Raw genomic sequence first — 17214 nt, 5'->3', positions numbered from 1 at the left:
GAAGGTATCGTGTCCCAAGTCAATCAAAACAATAACAAAACTACACGAATTGAACTTCGAATTGCCCCCACATCCACCGAACTCGTCAAATTTGGGTCCAAGCGATTATCGACTGTTCGCATTTCGCTCATGAATAGGTTTTTGCTGAAGCTGTGGCTTATTTTGAGGCAAAAGATAAATCGTACTACAGAAGTGGTATTGAAATGCGCTAAAATTATTGTGTGGCCGTTGATGGAGACTACGTTGATGAATAAAGCCAATTTTGACAAACCTCATTAAAGCCTTGCAACGAAAGACGCTATATTGATAACTATGGTGTTGTACCCTCAACTTTATAATCTAGGATCATCCATTTATGTATACATTTATAAATACAAATTCATAATGAACTATCAAGGTATAACTGCTCCCATATCATAGAATGTTATGAATTACACTTTTGATTCTATTATTTACATTTTGCTTTTTACTTTTACTTGTATAATATATTATTCATGAATTTATTAATAGGAAACCACACTAATAGGATAATTTAAGTTTAAATCATAGTTTATTTACATTTCTTATATTGAGATATGTATAGTCCATTTGCTCCGTGAATTGTGTGAATCTTTCTCAAAATCTCCGTCAATTATTTTATATTTTTTGTTGTTATTTTACTACATTTATACGTTTTAATGCTAAAATCGTCCTTTTTTTTAAAATTGAAAAATGTACAACTCACACAGTAAAACCTTACTAAGCTCATTTCAATTAATCTGCTAAAAAGTTCAATTAAAGGGCAATGTCACAAAACTAGCGAGACTCTATTTAAACATTGTTAATATATTCCGGAATACACTTGATTTTATTGATAACCAATGCATTTGAAAGGATAATTAATTCGACATAAACCTTTCAGGGTTTAATTGAAAAGTACTATAATATTTATGAACTGTCAGTGTACATTTAACATCGTACATGTTTCTTTTTGATATAGTTTTATTTAATTGCATTCAATACGATTGGTAGAGTTTGTAGCGAATAAAAACATTCAGAAATATTCCAATTCGTAAAAAACATGTCTCTTTATTATTCATAAAATGATAAATAAATAACGGCAGTTTGTTTTGTTTATTTTTCGTATGATAGAACATATTTTTCATTGGTCGCAACTAAATTAATACAACGAATCAATCATAATTAATTTAATCAAAAATACGCACAAACTGTGGAATTGAAAATACGACATACAGAGAATACACAGGTTTTATATTTTAATTCGTTCAGTCCAATTCATGTGGAGTTCAATGTACGCCCTCAATATCCCAGTTTGAATAAAACTGCAATAATTCGAAAATATAAGTTGTGAGGATTACTTAAGCGAGCTAGCTATGTATGCAAACTGTGTTAAAATATACTAGCACAAACAATTAGAATACAAGTACAGCATAAATGGAATATGAATATATAAAGTAGTGAAATAAGTCATTTAGATTTTCTATAATCTATTTCTTATAAATTATAAGGACTAATCTACAGAATTAACAAGTCAAAGCAAATTTGAATCAATACAGCCAATGAGAAACGCGAGGGAATCAGAACGCTAATGATAACCTAATCATATCTTTACCAGAAAGTTCATTAATGGAAAGCGGCACGTATATCATTAATTGTTTTCGTAAACTAAGACAATAAATTAAAATAGGTTAGAATGGGCGTTAGACAAAGCAAAAATTGGTAAAAGCATCTCAAAGTATTTGTTGGAAAAACCAAAAGATAAATGTCCTGATAAGTTGTTCTAAGAAGCGACAGTTGTAAGTCCAGTTTATTTTCAATATTTTCATGGAGACCTAGCTGCTGCCAGAAAGATCACAGAGAGAATTTTCCACAAATTTATTACAAGAAAATAATTTGTTCTTAGTCAAAATACTAGACAGTAACATCTTGCAATAGTCACAAAGTTGAAAAGAAAAAACCTTCCGTTTTATTTAAATTTTTCTATATTATTTTGCTGAAAATGTATTTTCTATATCTGGTCCTATCCCAATTTGATTTAGTAAGTGGTTAATAACATTATTATAAAAAAATGTGTAAATACAGTAACAGCAAAAGAGATATAAGTGACAAATTTTTTTAATAAATACCCATAAATAAAAAATATGTAATTCTGAGGCATACTTCTTGGTGATCAAATTTATAACTTTGTTTTCTTGGTATTATTTTCTTCTATTATACGTAATATCTGTTTACTCGATGGACTAGCTACTTAATATAGTAGAATAAATATTGTCTGACAACTATATGCACAGAAATAACTTTCGAGTGTTTATTGAGTATTACCACAATGATTTCGTTCAATTTGAAAAGAGTTGTAAGTTTTATTAACTGTTAAGAATGTTCTATTATAAAGAGTATGTATATTGTTCTTCGCTTCTTACAATTGTGTACAGCTGAACTACCGACCTCAAGAAACACTACTGTTGCAACATATGCTGACGATACAGCGGCTTTATCATCACACGTAGGATACAATATCAGCCACAAGGAACTTGTCCCTCAGTAAAAATGAATAATAATAAACTCCCGCAAGCAGACAATGTTAAATATCTGGGAATGCATTTTGATCGACGTTTTACATGGAAAAAAACATATGGTGACAAAACGCAAACAGTTTGTGCTTAAACTAAACCAAATGTATTAGCTGATTGGCCCTAAATCTAACTTATCATTAGATAACAAGGTTTTGCTGTCAATACTTATGCCCCTTTGGACCTATGGTATTGAACTGTGGGGTACTACTAGTGAATCTAACATAGCTATCCTTCAAAGGTCCCACAAAAAAGTATTGCAACTCATCTTTGATGCTCCATATATACGTCTCCAACAAACTTATTCAGAACAATATCCCCTTAGAACCCATAACGAGTGTAATTCGAAGTATTAATACGAACTACTCTGAAAGACCGTTAGTGCATCCCAATGCACTCGCCAAACAGTTAAATATGCGCGATACCAGTAAAGTGCTTAGGCTCAAACGCAAACTACCATACGCACTGATTAATAAACATATAGAGTGAGATATAAGTAAGTTTTATTTTAATGGAAATAAGTGGCAACTTGTTGAATGAACGAAAATATATAAATAGTAATATAAAGATATAAATATAGATATAAAGAGTACCGCAATGAAACAAGTTATTTCTTAGAATATCCAGTGTCTTATGAGTTGCGCTATATAACATATATAAGGTGCGAAAAGTAACTTATAGTTTCGACATCTTATAGTTTCGAAAAAAAATCTTGTTGAATCTACAATGGTACAACTGATATTGCCGCTAAACTTTAATGCATATTTGATAAATTAATATCAACATGAATAGTATTTTATTACTTATACTAGTTTTGGTTTATTTCTCTCTGAACAGTTGAAAAATTGTGACCGAAATGACGAATCAATTTCTGCATTTACCTTTGTTGAACTCGGCTAGTTTTAATCTTAAGTAGTAGATTTGATGGATTATTATATGTTATATATTTATAATAATTTGATGAAATTGATTACGAAATGGAGGAAATACAAACAAAAAGTAAGAAAACCATAATATTCAGCACAGAACCTTATTAGATTATTAGATTGTTACAAATAATGATAGAGATACAGCATGTAGCAGGAATTGATGATACATATTCAACAATCAGTTAGAAGCAATTCCAACTGTTAAGCTGTGTTTCCTGGGATTGATTTCTTTATTGACTCTAATAAGTTATTTAGCTGAATCCATAACGTAATTTTAACTTTTTGAAACAGAAATAATGAAATTTAAAGCTCTTTTTCTAGCATAAATTAATCTCTACTGTTTATCCAATAATTGAGCGTTTATAGTCTATTGAAAGTTATTTTGTACATAATAATTTTGTACTAAATTTATGATACGTCAAAACATCGCAATCTTGTCGCATCAACTCTGAGGTTTAGTTCAGTTTAGCTTTGACATACAACAAAATTCTAATATAAATATAATTAGGGAATTGGTCAGACAGGAATTGGTTAGGGTTATAACCTCTTATCACTATTGCTTTCAAGAATTTTGCATGCGTCTAACAACCTGACGACTTTGACAAGCTCATTCGTTTACGTGTTACTAACAAACAGGATTGTGACTCTTTTTAACTAGAATAAAATGATAAGGAAAATATTGTCTGATTTTAAAACCAATTTACAGATTGCGGCAGGCAATATATTAAACATCTTGATGACGTATGTACAAAAAAACTTTGAGTAGACTATATAGTCATAAGTTAAATAGTGTGTATCGTTATCACGTCCGAAGACTGCTGCACTGCTGAGTGGTGAATAAAGTCACTAGCATCAGAGCTATTTAATATTCTGGGGTAAGTTTAAGACCGTCGTCAATATGGCATTTATCTGAGCAGCGTAAGTTTCGGAGATACAAAGAGCTCGTCATCTTCAATCCATAGCTGGAGCTCGCAGAGAGTGTCTATTTTTCAATAAATACGTTATCGGCGGCCACCATTCTGACCACGACAATGTTAGTATCATATTTTTTACATATCTTTTGTTGAAAGAGATCCCTAAATTTGATTGACCCTCAACTAAGCATAGTTTCGCAACAGTAAACATTTTTCATATTATTTTACTCTTTCTTCTACGCCTTCGTATCAGTAATTTAATTTTTCTTCGGTCGGATACAAGCTGGCGTTTTTATAAATTATTTTTATTATTTCCTTATATAACTGCAAACATCAACCTTCGTTCTGTTCCTGCAAACCTTTTCATTTTTCCGAATCGATAACCGAAATACCGGGAAGGTAATGAAGTTCGACCCAACAAAGCATATTTTTCCGAGTAAAAATTCTATGCCCTGAATAACTTTTTTATTATTGCTGTAGTAACCCCTTTTAAGTAAGGCTTTTTAAGAGGCCATCCCTGAATGGGCCACTGATAGCCCGAAATATGGAGTTCTATTTACTTTCGTGAATGCTTTCAAAGTGTCATGCTAAACAATTGATTCCTAGTCATGTATAGGGTCTGGCGTCTTTCAGATGTTTGGCTGGTTCATTTTTCATAGTTTCGTAACGTGACGAATGAAATCATTAACAAAAGAATCCATATTCATGTTAAATTACACCGAGAACATATGTACGTTGAAATATTATTTTAAAGTATTCCCACATTGTTGTTTGTAATGTTTGATCTTTGTTCTGCGTGAATTTTATTGATGGGTATATATTTACGAAAGATTTGTATAAAACAGGTGCCCAAGTAAAGCTTATTCTCACGTATTTTTATTAGTCAGAATCAAACTTAACCATAAAAATACCGATTATTTCTAGTGTTGGAGATATATGTATATATGGAGATATATTTTTGACATTCAATTAGTCCTTCAGTGTATCAGTGATATCTTTTGGTGAACACGCAAAGTGTCTCTGTAAATAACTGTTACACTATTTATATTGTATTCTGTAACATTATATTGTACTAAGTCCTAAATAACCCATGAGAGTATTGGGCATTTAATTAACAAATAAATACGTAACTGCTAATCAAACTAACTTTTTTTATTTATTAATATATTATTACTAATCATTGCTGACTAACTTACAGTGTCCCTCTGCAGTGACTTATATCTAGGTACTTCTCTAGGCCAATTGATTATCTCTTAGTCTTTAATGAAATAGTAGCTGGTAAAAAAAGCTAGTAGCACTTTTCAGTATTTTCGCTACTTAGTGGACCTCCTCACTACTCATTATATGCACTATTTTTCTTTCTTATCAGTCATTAGTACATTTAGTATAATCTTAACTAAAAATTAATTTATTACTACATTTCATTTGTACTTGGATTAATTCACAAGCAAGACGAGTCAGAGAAAATACATCAATATGTATTCCTCAATTATAAAATTATAGTAAGTTATAGCTACAGTTTACACTAAAGGTATACACGTTATATAAGTTCCTATGGTTCGCTTCAATCTCCTGATATCCTGCGCGCTGTCCAGCAGTTGTACTGCTTCCATGATAGTATGATTTAGTAATCTTACAAATTACAAATCCATTTGATTTAGAGGTCATTGTGCTGTTCTTCGTTGGTTACGTAGCGACAAGCATTGGTAATCAATCGAAGAACCTTGTTTTGACAGCATTGGATGACTAGTTGATTTAAATTTTTAGTGCAACGTCATATTTGCATCCCATAGGTCTATGTTGGCTTTATACTTGTCTTACAAATCAACCTCTTTGTTTTTAGATCAAGTTGAGAGTATCTTATCTTCGTTGAGAGTATAGTTGTTTTATTTTGGTTCTAATGTGTTTTGCTTTTTGTCTAACATGATGTTTCTAATTTAATCTACCGTCAAGATGGATTCTGAGGTATTACTTCTGATTCTGCCTGAGGAATCGGGCATCCATTGAGTGATATTATTAAGTTCTTCATATTTCGCTGAAATGCAAAATTAATATGGACAGATTTAGAGCTATTAAGTTGAATTTTCCAATCTTTCGTTCAGTTCTAGATTTTATTGACTGCCACTTGTACTTTTTCTACTGCCCTAGGCAGAGATATGTCATTTGCCATAATCATAGTCATCAAAGGTTCAAAGCAAGTAGTGTTTCTTTCGTTGTTGGAATGTCAGCAGTGTAGAGCAGATATAGGAGAGGCCCTAAGAGGCTACCTTGTGGAATTCCAGCAGAAATAGTTTTAAATGTCGAGAACGCCATTTTATGCGATACTCCAAATTTTCTATAAAAGTAGGTGACCAGGATAGCCTCGGTCCGTGGATCCGAAACAATCGACTCCACATTGTTGAACACGTATGTTCTGTTTACTCGGTACCTTTTTTGGTCCCAACACAAGCATTGTATCACTCCTACAAAGACACTTCCAAATGCATAGAGTTTTAGATAATATAAATATATCTATCAAGAGGCACCAATTTACTTTTTCACAAAGACAAACTGTCAGAATATATTCAAAATCCTAATAAAACCACATTAATTATCATAAACTAGACCCCTATTTATACAAACAATTATAAGAAAGATTGCATCGACCATAAGTCACTCTCCTGTCATGTTTCCTTATTTCCTATTTGGCCACCGTATCAAATCGTTTCTTTTTTGTTTCCTCGGCCGACCCGGATGTGTAGGAAGGGAATTGCCTTCGACTTTGCTTTATTTGCCGACCGAGTGGCTCAATATCGGAGTGGGGGTGGCAAACCAATAGCGTAGAAGAAGGTCGAAAATAAGGTCTTATTAATATTATTCCCGAAATATATTTGACGTGGGCTTTCTAATCTTTTGAGTGATAGAGGACGAAAGACCCGGCGCAGAGGAAAAAATAGGAATAAGCTGTAATCTTTAAATAATGAATTCAATATTTCGCGTGCTTGATTTGTTGGCTGAGGTAAGATGGGGAAACCGTGGATGATTCTATCGAAATTGTAATTGTGTTGTCGCTTTGTATCGTCGTTCAACCAGTCTCCTCTTCTTTCCTTGAATATATCAGTTTTTTTAACATATATGCTTTGAACTAATGTTGGGAACTATCGATTGAAATGGACTATCGACTGTTTAGTAATTGACTACTTTTTAATATCGTCTGTTTCAATCGCTATTTTTGCTTCGACTGATTTTACTATTTTTTATCAGTAACTGTTTCAGTCCACTGTTTTTGTCATGAACTTTTAGTTGTTCTTTTTGGTTGTACTATTTTCATTCGCCTGATTTTTAACGTTCTGGCTCTCTCGTCCTAGCCGCGATCTTGACAAAAATGTACCCAATTTATGGTTACATAGATTTATATGTAATAATGGTAATATGGTAATAGGTAATATTTCCATTACTTTCTTGATTTTTCTGTTCAATAATAAATAAAGCATTTATATCATTTCATTCAGATCATTTTTAATTATGTTATGGATTAGTTTGATTTTGTTTGATTAGGTATATGTTTAATTTTTATATAGTATTTATGGTTATTGTACATCTTTAGTTTTTAGGTTTTGTTTAAGGTGTATCGTATTGCCTATTTTTATTATACTATATTATTTACAATAAAACATTTGTAGTGTATTATCTCCTTCCATAGAGCAATTCCATTTCTCTTTACAGATCCATAGAACATTCAAATATAAAAGTAATACTACTTCGTTTAAAATTAAATTATTAATTGCATGTAAATAGTATTTAATAATTATCTTTTTCTGTTTTTTTGAGTTAGTACGTGATGGTATATGTACATCTCCGTCTCGTTTATACTACCGTTGAAAAGCACATATAAAATTAACTGCCCCAAGCAGTTATCTCCGCCCTTTCCCCTCTCACAATTTATACTGGAAAGGGTTCGTACATCTTCGTCTGATATCACAAGTTGAAATAAAAAACAGTCGAACCATCTATTTGAATAGCTAGATTTTGACTATCGACTGTTTCGACTGTTTTAAGTCAATAGTTTCCAACGCTACTTTGAACCAATTATTCGTAATTAATATATGCTTTCTTGTATAAAATCTGTTATATGACTTAGTCTTGTTAATGCCAATCTCGGCTCGTCTTTGCCTTCTATATTTGTTCTACTGTTTACTAATATGCTCTTAGTATTTTTATTATGTACCACTTATCCATGGCCTAATTAATATATATTTTCACTTCATTCAATGAAGGAATCAATGATGGAATTATATTTGCTTTGTTATTTTGAAGAGAGCCCAAAGTAATACTGCAAAACTTTTTTATCCTTTAAATTCGTTGTATAAGTAATATTGATGACAATTATATATAATTCTGAACTTGACATGTTCTGATGTTGATGTAGAAAATACTGAGAAAGGCTAGTCATTGTAATACATTAAACGTTGGCCCAACTACAGGAATAGCAGACTAAAAAACTGTTACAATCATATATCTGTAAACTTGAGGTCGTTTAAATGTGGTTTTTCAGGTAATGTTTCACGTTTCTCTCTGAAATCTCGTTAAAGATGAAGTCAAAGCTGAGGAAGAAATTCATTGTCGTTGGTTGTAATGATTTTGACATGTCTGTCGAATGAAATCTAAACAGATATATCTTATACATCTATAGCGAAATCGATATTCCTAGGAAAATATGCAGCGAATAGTTCCCAAAAAGGAAAAATCAAGCTGGGCGGCCAAATGTTGCGAGATTTAGCGAAGAACGATTATGCTAAAGATACACCACGCAAAGTAGCGGTTAAGTAGTAATTCTTAGGTTAATGTTATGTTTATATTGTTCTTCAATAATCTCATATTTCTATTTTTTAAATGATAGAGAAAATTAGCAACAGATAATATGAAAATCCGTGTATAAGTTATAAATTATTAGTAAAACGTCATCCTAATTTGATACTTCATAGCAAATTGATATTTGTGTCCAATAACATGAAAATTGCATTTTTGAAAACGAGAAATGGGCATATTTCTATACGTATATATTAATACATTTCTCATATTACCAAGTAAATAAAAACTGGGGAAAATTTGGAAATAATAAATCATATTCTGTTATAAAATTTATTGGCAAAATGCGAAAAAGAAACTGATATAAATGACTGACATAGAAATCATATTGAAACAAGTACATTTTTAGATAAAGTCCTTGAACCATATTTACATAAATATTTGATATTATCTAATATTATTTACTAAAAATCCAGATATCATATTTGTATATATCATTTATATATCTCAAACTAAAATCTTCCAGACGTTTTATTGACGTTTGTTTTATTCTTTCACCTTCTTCAGACTAGTAGTCATTAGATTATCAGGTTGTCATTAATGGTTAATGTTTTATCTTTTGTTTATTCGATTCAGGTCAAATCTTATTGGTAAATTTGATCTTTTCAAAGTATCGTCCTCCACTAGTCTTGTATCTTACAGAATCCTATCTAATTCCTTCTCTTATTCTAATATCGTTTTCTTCAGCTTTCGCTCAAAAAGTCCTAGTAACATGTCACTTCTAAAAAAGAAAAACTAAATCGTTCCAGAAATATATAAAGATAAATAAATGTTCAATTTTTATCAGTTTGCAAATGTTGATACTATTTTTGATGGACAATTGCTGTTAATGATATGACTGTTGAATCATAAGTTATAACTCCTTTAGTATTACTTCTAGTACAATTTATATTCTTTCTCCCATACCGTTTGCAATATTTTTATTTGAAAGATAGTAATAAATTTCTTCTTTGTTTCTTGTTTTGAAATCTACAACTAGCAGATGGGGCAAAAGTCCCGCTACCAGTTTGATTGCGCGCTATCTTGGCTATGTGACTTTTAGTTCAGTTTCGCTGTAACCATTGTGTTGTGTAGACGTCCAAATTTTATTATGGATAAATATACAACACAAGAACGAGCAAAATTATTTACAATATTCGTAATAGACGTCGCGTAACGCTAAAAATGTGGCTCTGGTACGCGATAGTGTTGCAGAATCTGCAGAAGCATCAATTCGGGACGTGGTTTCCAGTTACACATTTTTCCATGCAATTTAAGACGAATTTTGAAAACTGATTTGAAACTGTTTCCAAACAAAATTCAATTAGTCCAAAAATTACTACCGAGAGATCCTGATCAACGAGTTGAGTACAGAAATTGACATGAACAGAGTGAATTTGAATATGTTTCGTCTAAATTGATAATGGGTGATGAAGCCCATTTTCTTCTCAGTGACCACGTTAATAAATAGAACAGTCGGTTTTGGAGAACACATAATCCTCAATTAATTTATGAAACATCATTGCATCTACTCAAAACAACTGTATGGCGTTGTATTCATGCTGGAAACATCCTTGGTCCCTATTTTTTTGAAAACCACCAAGGTGTTGCAGTTACTGTTATTGCTGAACGATACCAAGACATGATTCGAAATTCTCTTATGTCTGAAATGGAAGGGCAATGATTAGAGGACATGTAGTTTCAGCAAGATGGGGCCTCAGAATACACTCGTTCGACAATTCAATTATTGAATGACGTTTTTCCACGAAGACTAATTTCGTGAAGTGGCTATTTAGCATATCCTGCCAGATCTTCGGATTTAACAGCACCAGACTCTTTCTTATGTTTTTTTTATAATCAAAAGTTTATGTGAATAACCTAGTTATGTGAGCCATAACTGAAAAAATAATATAAATTATCTGGCTTCCAGCGATTTTTAAAGGAATCTTTCGAATATCAACAAAATCAGGGACGACTAATTGCGTTGTTCTGTCATTTATTGGCGGAAGCAAATAAGTAAATGGGAAAATTGTGTAAGTTTTCGTAGCGCGGGGGAATTCTTTCCGTGGAAATTTATCGACTGTGCCAACTCGAAGTCGTAAAAATTGAAAAACTTTTTCTAATAGCGTTCGCGCGGAACGGGTTGTCAGTTATTTCGGGATCCGGCAAAGTTGGACGTGTTTTTTTTTCTCGCGCGCCCAAATTTTATTTCCGAACTGCTACTCCCGCATCGGTGGGAAATAGAGGAACGGGCACATGTCAAATTCCGTTTATCGATGATTTGTTTCGATTGTTTCGTAGTTCGTAGCTTGGCGGATAACGTTTTTAGAATATAAATAGGCGATGCTGTTACTATTTCTGCTCAATTGTTCTTATATATTTCACATAAAACTTATAAACTAGAAAATTTGCTATATTTTAGGCGCTATTGAGGAAAAAGACAATGGTGCTAATCATTGTTCATCATCATTGGACAAGGAAGGATGAAAATTCCATTTTCAGTCTAACTGAAGTTAATTATCAGGAAAAAAGAACAAGGAAAATTTAATTAAAATTCGACTAATTGTTCTAAGACCATTAACCTAGTAAATGCTTCACTAAGACCACAATATGTATCACCAATGTGGGATATGTATGAAGCAACTATGATTCTTAAACCAGGATAGCCTCCTCACGAAAGAGCATCATACCAGCCAATATCACTGACCTGTATCTGCTGTATATTTACAACTTGGTAGATGACACTGAAATTCTAATCATTGTTCATTATCATTGTACAAGGAAGAATGAAAATTCCATTTTTCAATCTAACTGAAGTTAATTATCAGAAAAAAAGAACAAGGAAAATTTTAATTAAAATTCGACTAATAGCTCTAAGATCATTAACCTAGTAAATGCTTCAGTAAGACCACAATGTATATGACCAATATGGGATATATATGAAGTAACTATGATTCTTAAACCAGGATAGCCTCCTCACGAAACAGCATCATACCAGCCAATATCACTGACCTGTACCTGCTGTACATTTGCAACTTGGTAGATGACACTGAAATTCTAATCATTATTCATCATCATTGTACAAGGAAGGATGAAAATTCCATTTTTCAATCTAAGTGAAGTTAATTATCAGAAAAAAAACAAGGAAAATTTTAGTTAAAATTCGACTAATAGCTCTAAGATCATTAACCTAGTAAATGCTTCACTAAGACCACAATATGTATCACCAATGTGGGATATGTATGAAGCAACTATGATTCTTAAACCAGGATAGCCTCCTCACGAAAGAGCATCATACCAGCCAATATCACTGACCTGTATCTGCTCTACATTTACAACTTGGTAGATGACACTGAAATTCTAATCATTATTCATCATCATTGTACAAGGAAGGATGAAAATTCCATTTTTCAATCTAAGTGAAGTTAATTATCAGAAAAAAAGAACAAGGAAAATTTTAATTAAAATTCGACTAATAGCTCTAAGATCATTAACCTAGTAAATGCTTCAGTAAGACCACAATGTATATGACCAATATGGGATATGTGTGAAGTAACTATGATTCTTAAACCAGGATAGCCTCCTCACGAAACAGCATCATACCAGCCAATATCACTGACCTGTATCTGCTGTACATTTGCAACTTGGTAGATGACACTGAAATTCTAATCATTATTCATCATCATTGTACAAGGAAGGATGAAAATTCCATTTTTCAATCTAAGTGAAGTTAATTATCAGAAAAAAAACAAGGAAAATTGTAATTAAAATTCGACTAATTGTTCTAAGACCATTAACCTAGTAAATGCTTCACTAAGACCACAATATGTATCACCAATGTGGGATATGTATGAAGCAACTATGATTCTTAAACCAGGATAGCCTCCTCACGAAAGAGCATCATACCAGCCAATATCACTGACCTGTATCTGCTCTACATTTACAACTTGGTAGATGACACTGAAATTCTAATCATTATTCATCATCATTGTACAAGGAAGGATGAAAATTCCATTTTTCAATCTAAGTGAAGTTAATTATCAGAAAAAAAGAACAAGGAAAATTTTAATTAAAATTCGACTAATAGCTCTAAGATCATTAACCTAGTAAATGCTTCAGTAAGACCACAATGTATATGACCAATATGGGATATGTATGAAGTAACTATGATTCTTAAACCAGGATAGCCTCCTCACGAAACAGCATCATACCAGCCAATATCACTGACCTGTACCTGCTGTACATTTGCAACTTGGTAGATGACACTGAAATTCTAATCATTATTCATCATCATTGTACAAGGAAGGATGAAAATTCCATTTTTCAATCTAAGTGAAGTTAATTATCAGAAAAAAAACAAGGAAAATTGTAATTAAAATTCGACTAATAGCTCTAAGATCATTAACCTAGTAAATACTTCACTAAGACCACAATATGTATCACCAATGTGGGATATGTATGAAGTAACTATGATTCTTAAACCAGGATAGCCTCCTCACGAAAGAGCATCATACCAGCCAATATCACTGACCTGTATCTGCTGTATATTTGCAACTTGGTAGATGACACTGAAATTCTAATCGTTGTTCATTATCATTGTACAAGGAAGGATAAAAATTCCATTTTTTAATCTAACTGAAGTTAATTATTAGAAAAAAAGAACAAGGAAAATTTTAATTGAAATTCGACTAATAGCACTAAGATCATTAACCTAATAAAGGCGTCACTAAGACCACAATATGTATCACCAATGTGGAATATGTATGAAGTAACTATGATTCCTAAACCAGGAATGCCTGCTCATAAAACAGCATCATACCAGCCAATATTACGGTCCTGTATCTGCTGTACATTTGCAACTGGCGGATGACACTGAAATTCTGAGCATTAGAGGTAACAACACTAAATCAACAAAAAAGTTACAAACAGCTATTGGCAAAATACAATTCGGGCAGAAAAATAGCGTATACAAATTAATCAAAATAAATCAGCGTATACTGATTTCACCAAGAAGATAAGCTAGCACAAACCAGTGTATATACGAGTATATCAACAAGTAGTCTTGTATCGAAATACTGCTATTTATTTTGGTATAGCCCTTGATATTAAGCTCAGGTGGAAGCCATATGTTAAGAAAAAACGCTGTACTTCAGTATTTTATCAATTTTATCACTTTTATTAATCAATATGTTACTGTAAAATAACACAAGCTTAATACACGCTATACATTAGTGTTGTCTCCTTTTTACCAACTAGGGTTTATCTGGACTGGACCTATGGTTTAACGTGGGCTCAGAATCGTGGTCCTCTACATTAAGTCTACCGATTGATCACTGACCGACTTAGAAATAATCCCAGAAGATATCCGGCCTAACCCAGCCTGGTTACAGGTGTCACTGGATCATTCTCTTTGTCATGTCAAACATAAATTTACGACCATGCCCCAGCAGGTTTCGAACCTGCAACTGCCGCAACAGCAGGATGACCGTCCTGTCGCGTTTACCGCTGAGCCAATCAAGCCGGCGGTTACCGGAATTAAATTCAGTTTAGCTTGATGTATCGAAATCAGCACATTTTGCATTTGAATGCACAAATAATATTGTATTTAATCCATTCTACCTATAACATTGGCAATTATTGACAGACATACATTAGTTGAAATAAAAAAATATATATAAATATATAAATAATGCCCTTTTTTTATTATTTAATTAATATATTGTTACTAGTCGTTTCCGTCTAACCTACAATTTATCTTTATGCTAACTTAAATCTAGGTATATAACCAGGAGGACCCATCGGCCCTATCTCAGTCTCTGGTGAAATAATGTTTATACATGTCACTGCTGAATTTTTTAATATATGCACCTCACTACACAACACTACACAAGATCAGATGGTTTAATTCTTTTGTGTCTGTTTGGTTTTCATAAACAGTTTATTTGGTCTTTGCGTTTTTTTCGTTATGATTGAAAAATTACATCGACTAAATGGTGACCAACAACAACAACATCATCCAACTTTCGGCTCTTTTAAAGGCATTTTTCATGACATCCTGCAACATCTGAGGCTGGATTTTTTCGATTTCGCGACGAATATTGCCTTTAGGATGCTGAATCGTTTTGGGCTTGTTCATATAAACTTTTGATTTTAAAAAATCCCATAAGAAAAAGTCTTGTGCTGTTAAATCCGGAGATCTGGCTGGCCATGCTAAATTGCCAATTTGCGAAATTAGTCATAAAATAATTGAATTGTTGAACGAGCTGTGTGTGCTGTAGCCCTATAGTGCTGAAATCACATCTCATCTAGTCCTCGCTTTTACGTTTTAGGCACAAGACAATTTCGACTCATATCTTGGTACCATTCAGCAGTAACACTAACTGCAACAGCTTGGTCATTTTCAAAAGAATAGGAACCAATGAAGTTTCCAGCATGAATACCACATCATACAGTTGTTTTTGGTGGATACAATGATATTTCATGAATTAATTGAGGATTCTGTGTTACACAAAACCCACTGTTCTGATTGACGTGGCCACTGAGAAGAAAATGGGCTTCATCGTTCATTATCTCCAATTTCACCAGACAGGCTTTCAACAGCAATTTTTGGTTAATTGAATTTTGTACGGGAACATTTTCAAATCAGTTTTCAAAATTCGCCTTAAACTGCGTGAAGAAATGTGTAACTGGGAACTATGTCTCCGAATTAATGTTTCTGGAGACTCTGCAACACTATCGCGCACCAGTGCCGCATATTTAGGACGATCAGGCTATTTTTGACGCAATTTCCGGTGAGTGCCAATAATGGAACGATTATTTTCAATAAATATTGTCACTATTTCTGCTCGTTCTTATGCCTTATATTTATCCATAATAAGATTTGGACATTTACACAATACAATGGTTAATGTGAAACTGAGCTAAACTTCACACAACTCAGATGGCGCGCAATCAAAAAGGTAGCGGTACTTTTGCCCCACCCTATATCTATCTATTTTAACACTAATATAAACTTAAATCCATTACATATTTTGTAGGAAACACATTTTTTCGCCTGTATTTTTTTAAACGTTGTACTATTTAGTGTCAATAAGTAGCGCCTCGTATAAAACAAAATAAAACAGAGCGGTGTTTTACGCGGTGTAAAAGCATTTTATCAACTTAAAGGTCGACAATGAATAATGTATATACTAGTCGTTTGTCTATTAATGATATTTACATTCATTACCTTGTACTTTGTCGTTCAACTGTTAAGATCAATAAACCTTTGAAGCTCGGAAAGATCAAACAGGGCGAAATATTAATAATTTATTGTGTTTCAGCTTATGGTAATTTGGGGAGTATTCTCAATACAAAGGGCCAAACACTCGAGGCGGAAGAAGCCTTCAGGAAAGCCCTAGATTTTCGACCGAACATGGCGGACGTCCATTACAACTTGTGAGTATTATAGTTTTTACATAATTAATTAAGTGGAATTCCTTTGTCGGGGACAAAAACGCTTCGAGTTCTTTGACTGTTTACCGAGCTTGTTTCCCGAATGGTTCCGGACTTATATTCATTCCGGACGAATCGAAAAGAAAACTAACCGTCCCGACTAATTAGTGACTTTTGTCGGACAGAGAGCGATTTCCTTGAGAATTAAATTTACATTCAAATTAATGGAAAAATCGTCGCCCTTTTGATACGGGAAAACTACAAGAAATTACCTCGTTCAATGGCGAAAAGTGCTAGTAAATGTCTTAGAAATTTCGGAGTTTGCAATTAGTCATCGTTTTTACAGATTGAAATTCATTTCTGGCGTCTAGTTCTGAACGGTTAGTGAGTCTCCGACAAAACTGTGAAATTATTTAAAATTAATTTCAGTTTCTATTGATACAATTTCCGTTCACCCACAGATTATTAATTTAATTACATTAGTGTCAGGTATAATAAATATTCGTAACTCATTATTCATGTCAATTATATTTTGGATTA

The 17214-nt window shown here is 32.7% G+C and overlaps 1 protein-coding gene across 2 annotated transcripts in view; it reads left to right on the top strand.

Moving 5' to 3' along the window:
- Nucleotides 1-17214, top strand: part of LOC143205184 (protein O-mannosyl-transferase TMTC2) — a 456770-nt gene that overhangs the window by 166779 nt on the left and 272777 nt on the right. For both annotated transcript variants that reach the window (XM_076418306.1, XM_076418305.1), the window contains exon 6: nucleotides 16563-16677. In XM_076418306.1, coding sequence (XP_076274421.1) covers nucleotides 16563-16677 — 115 coding nt within the window. The remainder of the gene's footprint in view (nucleotides 1-16562; nucleotides 16678-17214) is intronic.

Source organism: Rhynchophorus ferrugineus, unplaced genomic scaffold (genome assembly GCF_030347505.1).
Source record: "Rhynchophorus ferrugineus isolate W39M unplaced genomic scaffold, kcgeb_rfMv2 rfM11, whole genome shotgun sequence".
Taxonomy (NCBI): domain Eukaryota; kingdom Metazoa; phylum Arthropoda; class Insecta; order Coleoptera; family Curculionidae; genus Rhynchophorus; species Rhynchophorus ferrugineus.
Note: the sequence above shows the minus strand (reverse complement) of the source record. Positions and strands in the feature narration are given on the sequence as shown.